The sequence below is a fragment of the Cervus canadensis genome, chromosome 15 (assembly GCF_019320065.1).
Source record: "Cervus canadensis isolate Bull #8, Minnesota chromosome 15, ASM1932006v1, whole genome shotgun sequence".
NCBI classification, from domain to species: Eukaryota; Metazoa; Chordata; class Mammalia; order Artiodactyla; family Cervidae; genus Cervus; species Cervus canadensis.
In genome coordinates, this window is record NC_057400.1 from 53,509,727 (window position 1) to 53,520,236 (window position 10,510).

At 42.1% G+C, this 10,510-nt stretch overlaps 1 protein-coding gene across 1 annotated transcript in view; it reads right to left on the reverse strand.

Moving 5' to 3' along the window:
* The window catches only part of OLA1 (Obg like ATPase 1), a 157,629-nt gene extending 147,401 nt beyond the window's left edge, over nucleotides 1-10,228 (reverse strand). Inside the window, exons 1-2 of the mRNA XM_043487708.1 lie at nucleotides 10,051-10,228; nucleotides 8,311-8,411 (exon numbers count right to left, since the gene is read on the reverse strand). Coding sequence (XP_043343643.1) covers nucleotides 8,311-8,411 — 101 coding nt within the window. The 5' untranslated portion in view covers nucleotides 10,051-10,228. The remainder of the gene's footprint in view (nucleotides 1-8,310; nucleotides 8,412-10,050) is intronic.
* Between the last annotated feature and the right edge of the window lie 282 nt (nucleotides 10,229-10,510).

Here is a 10,510-nt window from a genome sequence, read left to right on the forward strand (position 1 = left end):
ACAGACCTCGTATCGGAATTTTTTTTAAACTGGTTTTGCAAGCGTAAAATTTTTAAATTGTGAAACTTCTTGAAAAAACAATTTTTATTTAACCTTAAGCAGTGTCACACAGACTGGGAAGAGGTAGTTCTAATACATACCCAACAAGGAATCCATATCCAAAATAAACAACACCTAATCATTACTAAAAAAAAAAAAGAAAAAAAAATCCTTCACAGAAGATGACCAAAAACATTTTAAAAGATGCTCAAAATCATTAGCTATCAGAGAGATGCAAAACAATCGGGAGATACTACACTGAAGTATGACCAAAATGAAAAAGAATGATAATACCAAGTGGCAGTAGGATGCAGAACAATTAGAAATTTTACAATACCAGCACTATAAATTAGAATAATAATAAATAATTTGGAAAACTATGTGGCAATACCTACCTAAAGCAATTTAACTAATAGGGGTGGGAAGTTTGGAGAAGAGGCAGGGTAAGTGGGTAAGTGCATCCATTCTCCCAACAGAAACGAGTTTTTAGATCTACCCACCAAAAGACATATATAGATGAAAGGTCAAATCACCTCAATTCATAATAGGCAAAAACTGAGAACAACCCAAGTACCCATCACAGCAACATGGGTAAATATCTTACATTTTCTCAGGCATAATGTTGACTTAAAAAAGGTGTAGGAGTGCATAATGTGTGATTCCATCTGTATCAGGCACATTAACCAATGTGGTGATATAAGCTGGAATGTGGTTATCCTAGGAAAGGCAGTACTGACTGAGAAGGGGTACAAGCAAGTCTTCCGTGGCACTGGATTTGTTCTAGATCTTGATGTGGGTACTGGTTACATGGGTGAATTAAAACGTAAAAATCTGATATGTACATTTAAAGTTTTCACATTTTATTGTATATGTTATACCTTAACATAAAAAACAAAAACAAAAAAATCACTTGGGCAAAACAAAAGATTCACTATAGATAATGCTCTGACAAAAAGCCCACTTAAGAAGCCTCTGGAATAATTCAAGTAAGAAATGAGTGGCAATGAAGATGTGAAAAAAACAGATCAGAGAGAGACTTGGGTACCAGGTTTGATACCCTACAGAAAAATACAGCTGAGGAGAAAGGATGCAAAGATAAATCTCTCAAGTATCTGGGCGGAAAGCAGTTATTACTACACAAGACAAGGAATATAACAGCAAGACTATAGAAAAGAGAAGCCAACAGATGATTAATATCAGGAGAGGATGAGACTAACCAGGGAGAAAGGATAAGAGAGAAGACAGCCAAGGACAGAAATCTACTAAGAGAGCAAACAGAGGAAGTGTAGCAACCACAAAAGACTGCAGAAGGGTAAGAAAGGTAGAGAGTTACAAATAGGGCCAAACGGGGCAGAGAACTTAAAGACAAGACATGAGTACCAGCTTTCAGATCACTACTGCACTTTGCTATAGTCTGTCAAAACCAAACATTTTTAAAAGACCTTAAATGACCTAAAAAAAAAGTTAAAGTACACAATTTGTGATTTCCCTGTACCTTCATTTCCAAATTAGTTTCAAACTAGTTCATGCAAGCAATCTGCAAAAACAATTAAGTCATAAGTGGAAGATGCTGTTAAAGAATTTATAACTATAAAAGAAAAATATAATCTATTCCAAGGATAGAATACACATAATTGGTTACTTCTTATATATAATGCATATATAATAAAACACTACTCTGTATGAAGTTAGTGGCTTTTCTGTATATGAAATTTTTAATAATCAAATACTGGAAAAAAATCTGGCCAGCATGAAAAATAACTATATGCATAAAGAGCGAGTTATAAATTGAACACTGAGAGAATAATCTTCTGCCAGTGAGCTTCTTGAAGCAATCAAGAATAGAGCCTCAGGCTTCCCTTGTGGTCCTGTGGTTAAGAATCTGCGTTGCAATGCAGGGGACACTGGTTCAATCCCTGGTGTGAGAAGATCCCACATGCCTTGGGGCAACTAATAAGCCGGCGCGCCACATCGACTGAACCCGCTCACTGCAACTACTGAAGGCCACGTGCCTTAGAGCCCATGCTCGCAACAAGAGAAACCACTGCAAAGAGAAGCCCCCACACTGCAGCTAGAGTAGCCCCAGCTGGCCGCAACTAGGGAAAGCCCATGCACAGCAACCAAGACCCAGAGCAGCCAATAAAGAAACAAGAAACAAAATATATTTTTTAAAAAAGGAATGGAGCTTCTTCAATAAGAAGCAGCAGCTAAGAATCAGCCAGAAAGACCTCTCCAGGAAACAAATGGGTGTCATACAAAACTATACTGGAGAAATAACAGAATGCAGCAGATTAAAGATGGCCACACATTCTTTGCCCCTCCTCCCACCAAGAAACTGGTCTGTTTCCCTTCCCTCCTTGTCTCTGGGTTGGTGTCATGACTTCTTTTAACTAGAAGAAATAGGTGGAAGCACGTGGTACCACCGTCACATCTTCTCCCTCTTGGGAGCTAGCCACCATGCTATAAAAAAGTTTGGAGATAACCTGGAGAGAAAGAAGCCAAGAAAAGGAAGGCAGAAATGACCCAGACTTCCAGCCAATCCTGATAAGGCCCCAGTCCTGCAGGTATGGCCACTTGAACCCTCCAGTCCTGACTGGCCACTAGCTGAACGCAGGCACATATAGGATCTGAAGTGAGACCAGTAGCAAACTCGCCCAACTAAGCTACAGAACCAGGAGAAATAATAAATAGTTATTATCTTAAACCACAAGCTTTTGGAATGGTTTGTTACATAAAACTAGATAACTAAAACACTGAACATAATTATCCTGCAATTTTTTTTAAAGCATTTCCTACAGTGTTTTCCTCAATAACAGTACATAGCTTTGAAAGACTCTGTGGTTGGTCTCTGGCGAATTGGAAGAGAGCAAGTCGTAGGAACAACCAAAGGACATTCCCAGAAGTATCAACTAAGCAAGACAAATAGTCCCCTAAGGCAGCTGTGAGTGCTGGAACAGAGTGTATACTGGTCCCCCAATTTTCATTCTCTCCTCCTTTCACAGTAACAGATTTTTTAACTGATCATCTGTCCATCAAAATAAAAGACTACACTTCCTAGCATTCCCTGAAAAATTCTTATGACTAAATCTGGACAAAGGAGAGTACGGTGTGGCAGCTTACAGGAAAAAAAATCCATAACAGACTGCAGGGCAAGTCGTTTGGCCCTTTGAGCCTCTGGATAACCAGCTGTCTGGAATTCACAGCACTTCGGAGGATGAGACTGAAAGGCCACTCCCTGAGGATTGCCAAGGTGCAAAGTGCAAGGAGCTGGGGTTTCTAAGACTTCATAAAGCGAAGTCAGTATACCAACCCATGACTGCTAAATTTACTTTTACATAAAAAAGAAATTTCTGTTTAGGCCGTAGTTTTGGGGGGGTTTTCTGACACCTGCAACTGAAACCAACCACATCTCATGCAGTGACAGCATCAAGAAGAGCTGCCCCATGACGGAATATCAAATTGTAGTTTCTCAAGCAAAGACAATATAATGGAGCAAGGACAGTCTTTTCAACAAATGGTGCTGGAACAACTGGACATCCATATGCCAAAAAAAAGAATCTAGATACAGACATTACAACCACCATTTACAAAAATTAACTCAAATGGATCACAGACCTAAATGTAAATGCAAAACTAAAAACCTCCTAGAAGTGAAGTCACTCAGTCGCTTCCGATTCTTTGCGACCCCATAGACTGTATAGTCCATGGAATTTTCCAGGCCAGAATACTGGAGTGGGTAGCCTTTCCCTTCTCCAGGGGATCTTCCCAACCGAGGGATCGAACCCAGGTCTCCCGCATTGCAGGCGGATTCTTTACCAGCTGAGCCACAAGGGAAGCCCAAATCTCCTAGAAGATAGGGAAAAACTCAGATGACTTAGGGTATGGCAATGACTTTTCAGTACAATACCAAAGGCATGATCCACGAAAGAAATAGTTAGGTTTGCAACCCCATGGACTATAGCTCGCCAGGTTCCTTTATCAATGGGATTTCCTGGGCAAGAATGTTGGAGTGGGTTGCCATTTCCTTCTCCAAGGGATCATCCCAACCCAGAGATTGAACACGTGCCTCCTTCACTGGCAGGCAGATTCTTTACCATTGCACCATCTGGGAAGCCCAATAAAAAGGTAACTTCATTAAAATGAAAAACTTCTGCTCTGCAAACACAACATCAAGAGAATGAGAAGACAAGCCACGAAATGGAGGAAAATATTTGCAAAACACATGTTCAATAAAGCACAGTTATCCAAAATATACAAAGAACTCTTAAAACTCAGCTATAAGAAAACAAACTAATTAAAAAATGGGCCAAAGACCTTGACACACATCTCACCATAGAAGACATTCAGATGGCAAATAAGTATAAGAAAAGATACTTCACAATGTCATCAAGGAAACGCAAATTAAAACAATAATGGAATACCACTACACCTATTAGAATGGCCAAAATCCAGAACACTGACAGCACCAGATGCTGCAAGGATATGCAGAAAAAGGAGCTCTCATTGCTGGTGAAAATATAAAATGATACAGCCACTTCAGAAGCTTCTTATAAAACTAAAAACATACTCCTGCTATACAATCCAGCAATCATATTCCTTGGTATTTATCCAAATGAGCTAGAAATTAATGTCTACACAAAAACCTACAGATGAATGTTTATAACAAGTAGTTTTATTCATAACTGCCAAAATTTGGAAGCAACCAAGATGTCCTTAAGTCAGTGAATGGATTAAAAAAACTATGGTACATCCAGACAATGAAATACTATTCAGCGCTAAAAAGAAATGAGTTATTTAAGTCAGGAAAAGACATAGAAGAAACAAATGCACATTACTAAGTAAAAGAAGCCAATCTGAAAAGGCTACATACTGCACGATTCCAATTTCATTCTAAAAAGACCAAAGTATGGAAATAGTGAAAAGATTAGTGGTTGAGAAGGGTTCATAAATAGGCAGAGCACAGAGGATTTTTAGGGCAGTGAAACAACTCTGTGTGATACTATAATGGTGGACAAAGGTCTTTTTACATTTGTCTAAATCCATAGAAGGTAAAATACCAACAGCGTACCCTACAGTAAATTATGGACATTGGGTGATGTGTCAATAAGGTTCATCAATGGTAACAAATGTACACTCTGGTGTGGGATGTTGATAAGAGGGGAAGGACATGCATGTATATGGGCAGGAGGTATAAGGGAAGTCTCTGTGCCCTTCCCTCAAAGCTGCTGTGAACCTAAAAACAAAATAAACCAACAAGCAAAAAACCTTAAAAAAAAAAGTATCAGTGGTGTCCCCCAACATCCTCCAAGCCTTATACCTACAACAATATACTTGCCCAAGAAGAGCTAATTTATAAAGGGTCATTCAGGTAAGAAAAAGCAGAACAAACCTGGAAATTAAATCTCCAAATTTTCGTTTTAGTATTCTTTCTACTTCACTTCATTAAAAGTGGCCATCAAAACATGTCCCCTTATCACTAAACCTCCACATAGCATCAAGGGCAGAAAAACCACCCCATTCACAAATAATTACTGAGTGCCTACTAAGTTCCTGGGCTTCCCTAGTAGCTCAGTTAGTAAAGAATCTGCCTGCAACGCAGGAGACCCAGGTTCAATCCCTGGGTCGGGAAGATCCTCTGGAGAAGGAAATGGCAATCTACTCCAGACTCCTGCCTGGAGAACTCCATGGACAGAGGAGCCTGGCAGGCTACAGTCCATGGGGTTGCAGAGAGTAGGACACAACTGTGTGACTAGCTTTGTTTTTCACTGTCACTAAGTTCCAAACACCAATCTAAGTGCTAGAAATAATAACAATGAACAAGAATAAGGCTATCCTTGCCTTCATGGAATTTAAAGTATAATGGGAAGAAGGTAGGGACATCAAACATGGATTAAATTAGATAATACATATAATGTGCCCAATGATAGGTATATAGCAAGTAAGTGTTCAAATAGGTATCAGCTATTGTTAGCTATAAATATTACCTCTATATTTTTAGGTAATCAGCCTTATGGCTACTAAAAAGCAAACCTTTTTATTCATCCAGTTCTCTAAAAACCAAGAGATTCTTCAGATGGTTTCTGTACTGTGCTTAGGCCCTCAGTCGTGTCCAAGTCTTTGCGACCCCATGGACTGTAGTCCACCAGGCTCCTTTGTCCATGGGAATTCTCCAGGCAAGAATACTGGAGTGGGTGGCCATGCCCTCCTCCATCGGTTTCTGTACTACAGGTTCTTGTTTTTTTACTGTCCCCTCTCCCCAATCCATTTCTTGTGAGCCTATCTAGAGGAAGACATGTTCAGTCATATTTCCCTACACAGAAACCTGCATTCCTCTGGAGAGGTAGCAGGTGATGAGAAACACCCAGAGGTCCATACCTCTGGTCCACACCCAGAGGTTCATATGGCTGGGCTCCAAGTGGACCCAGCTCTGCCAGGCTATCCAAGTTCCTGTCCTTACTGAGGCCTGGCCATTCAGCTTGCTCTTCAATGCTTTTCTTCCAGTGTCTTTTTCTTGCTTAAAACAACCAGAATTTGTGCTGCTTATGAAGAACCCCAACTGATAGTTAGGCAATGTAAGATCATTCTATAAAAAGGAGTGTTCATAGCCAAACACAATTGCCAAAACTCATCAAACTGTGCATTATTAAAATGAGTGAATTTACTGTTTATGAAACATACATCAACAAAACTGGAGGAGTCTTTAATTTAAAAGCATAAATAACACATTTAATAAAACACTTTAGGTTATTTTCATATACATTGACATTATGCTCTATGCTAAAAAACTCATATAGGAAATACTTTATAAGATGGATCATTTTAGGACTTCCTGGCAGTCCAGTTGGTTAAGACTCTATGGGCTTCCACTTCACGGGTTATGGGTTCAATCCCTAGTCACCAAACTAAGATCCCACATGCCATGCAATGTAGCCAAAAATAAAATAAAAGGAAAAAGTTTAAGATAGCCCATTTAAAGTCTTTCCACTAAAATCAAGCTGCACTGACTGCAATGATTCCAGGATAAGAGAAGCATGCTAACATCTAAAAACTGTCTTGCTTACTAATGTAATAAAGCTCACAACATACATAATGATCATATCTTGCTTTCAAGTTTATTGACAGCACCCTTACAGTACTTTGCTTAATTATTTGTTTTGCTTATATTCCCACTCTCTATTTAGTCTTACTTTGCAAGCAGCCTATATCACAGCAGGAAATCCCCTCAAAATGCAAACCTCTCCAGCTCCAGTTGAAATTAGGACAGCCACACTTGTCATGTTTTACATTACAAGAATTTCAGAACTGCCTTACTTAGTCACACCATGCTATATTCACTAGGCAATCTCTATGACAGGGGCCCCAAGGAACACAAGAAAGAACACGATTGTCCCACCTACCAATCTTAAGCCTAACTCACATTCCAAAACATCTGTCACCTTAACAAATCCATATTAGATCTGATACTCCTTAGTACACCTTAATCATTTCTGAGACATTTTTGTATTTTAAGGTTAGTAAAAGGTATTAAAATAGAAGGGCAAATAATGAAAAAATAGACTTTGAACATCCAAGTTGCATGTGCATAGATTTATACAAAAATCCCCATAAATATTTCCTAATTACTGTCTCACTCGCAATAAATGATTCACTTTAAACATTACAAAACTCAAAATTTTATTCCCACAACTTTCAGATTTAACGACTTAACAGATTTAACAGATACCCTTTTACCGTACAATTTCCAATATTAAGTTCAAATTCATCACCTTCTTTTCAAGTAAAAATTCAGTCATCTTATCCTTGATCTCCCCAAGAATCTAATCAAATTTATAATGCAGGTTTTAAAACTATTTCCTAAAGTATTCTATTGTATGGCCTCTGGTAACCAGCCTAGGTATCCTATATAGCCAACCAGCAAGAAAATCTAATTTAAACTACTCTAATTCCACATAAATTCAATACTGTGTCTCCCAACAGTGTCTGAGGCAAACTAGTGCTGTTCTGGCTCAACTAGATGTTTCAACTCCCACAGATTCTTCCTCTAAGTTCAGCAAAACAAAGAATGTAAGTTAACTCAAGTTTCAATACAGAATCTGTGTAAAAAACCAAAAATAAGATACATCTAAATGAAAACCTTGTTTTGCAACATAGTAATATTCCAGTTTCCTGGCCTCTTCATTTTAAATTTCAATTACCTCCAGAGTTCCCCTTTGTACCACAGGACCAAAATATTTACAAAAGGAAAATGTGAAAAGGCCAATATTCACCTACCCAACATTTGGTAATCCAACAATACCAATTTTCAAGGAGGTTCCAAATCTTCCAATGATTGGGGGTGGTTTAATTCCATCACCTCCCTTTTTGGGGGGCATCTGAAATGTCAAAACAAACATACACATGAACAAAACATTTTACTATCCCCATTGACCAAAAACACATTTCAGCACACAAAATATATTACTGAATAATAAAGAATAAAATGTACTGTATATATTAATTCAAATCTGACACACTTTATTTTTCAACAACAATATAAACAGAAAACTGGTTAACAGATTTGATTAAGACAGTTGTCAAAGCAGTCACCCCGAGAAGTATTGGAAAAACTGATCTAAAAATATGTGGCACCAGGGCTTCCCTGGTGGCTTGGTGGTAAAGAATCCGCCTGCCAATGCAGAAGACACAGGTTCGATCCCTGATCTGGGAAGATTCCACATGGTGAGGCCCAACTAAGTCTGTGAGCTACAAATATTGAGCCTGAGCTGTAGAGCCCAGGAATTGCAACTACTGAGCACATGTGTCCCAACTACTGCCTAGAGCCCCTGCTCTGCAAGGAGAGAGGCCACCGCAATGAGAAGCAAGTGCTCCACAACTAGAGAAAATCCAGAGCAGGAAGGAAGGCCCAGCACAACCAAAACTAAATTTAAAATATGTAAGTAAAATAAAAATATGTGGAACCAAACATCAAAAATAAAACTTAAGCTGCCAATCTTCCATCCAGACTGTTCACAAAACACTTTCTTAACCTGACATGTGGTTACATGAATGAAAGCATTTGGAAGCAGGAGCACAGATAACAGTGTCAAAGAAAATCCATTCTAGAACCACTAGCAACGGAGTCAACCTTCCACCAAACCATTCCCCCTTAATCTGGAACCTACTCTTTCCCATTTCGCACAGAAAGACCACGTTTCACATGAAAGAACACACGCCAAAATCAAGGTCTTTCCAACAAGTTTCTTCCACCTTTGGCACTGTAGGTACGACTCCTCAGACCTCGTCCGGAGGTCTACGTCCGGAAGCTAAGGACAGAATCTACCCTTTGATTATTTCTAGTCCTAAACAGATCTACTAACCCTTTATGTTTAAAGGTCGAAACTTTCTGGGTCCCTGACAATCTGGCTCCAAGCTTCTCCGCGCGGAACTGACCCCACTTCAGTACTGCAAACTGAACTTAAGAGGACTGCTAACCTCACGTTTTATAAGCGGGGAACTAAAACTGTCCCTATCTTCTGGCTCCAGCTGAACCTCCGGGGGCCATGCTGAGGCCACGCTCATAAAGTGATAGTCCAGCCTCTGATCCTTGACCCCGGAGGCCAAGGAATCTCACTTCTAGGATCTTAACTCCCACCAGTTGCCAGCCAAACCCCAGGTCTCCGAAGCACAGTTACATGAGAGGAGACTCCAGTCCCTTGGCCTCCTACCGAGGGGTGGCCGGCCGCCCAGCCAAAGCGGAGCCCTTCGAAAAACCTTCCCCCTCTGGACGGGGCCACTGGCCATCCCCGCCTCGGAAGGAGGCTTTCCCCAGAACGTGCCGGGTGAGGCGTGGGCCGCTCTCGCGAGGCGCGGCCTAGTCCAACAACGCCTCATTCATCCACACGCTCCACGCCGCCGGCTGCCCTCGCCCCGTGCCGGCCACCCAGCCCTGGCCCGACGCCGGCCTCCGAGCAGCGGGTCGGAGGGGCGAAGACGCGGCGGGGGGCGCGCCCGCAGGCTCCCTGAGGGCCTCACCGTGCTCGCGGCGCGCGATGACACGGGGTCCCAGCGGCAGCGGGAGATGGGTCCTGCCGGCAACAGGAGGCGGGGAGGAAGGAGGAGAGAGCGTAGGCCCGGCCCCTCCGCCGAGCGGCACGCACGTCGGCGGCGGCGGCGGAACGGGAGGGCCGGGCGCCGGGCTGCACCTGCGCGCAGGCCGCGGCCCCGCCCCGCCCCGCCCCTCCCCGCCCCGCGCGCCCGCCCGCGCGCCCGCCCGCCCGCCAGGCCAGTTGGTCTGGCCGCGTGGAGGCGGGAGAGAGTGGGAGGAGCCGCGCGGCACTCGAGCGGGCGGGAGCTAGAGATCCAGCCTTGCCTGCCTGACCCCGCGGTACCCGGTAGAGGCGTCTTCCGCCCTCCCTGCACGTGGGCGCCTCGGCCTGGGATCTCCGCTTCCTTCCCTGCGCGTGCCATGCGTTGCCAGTACGCGCACATTTCA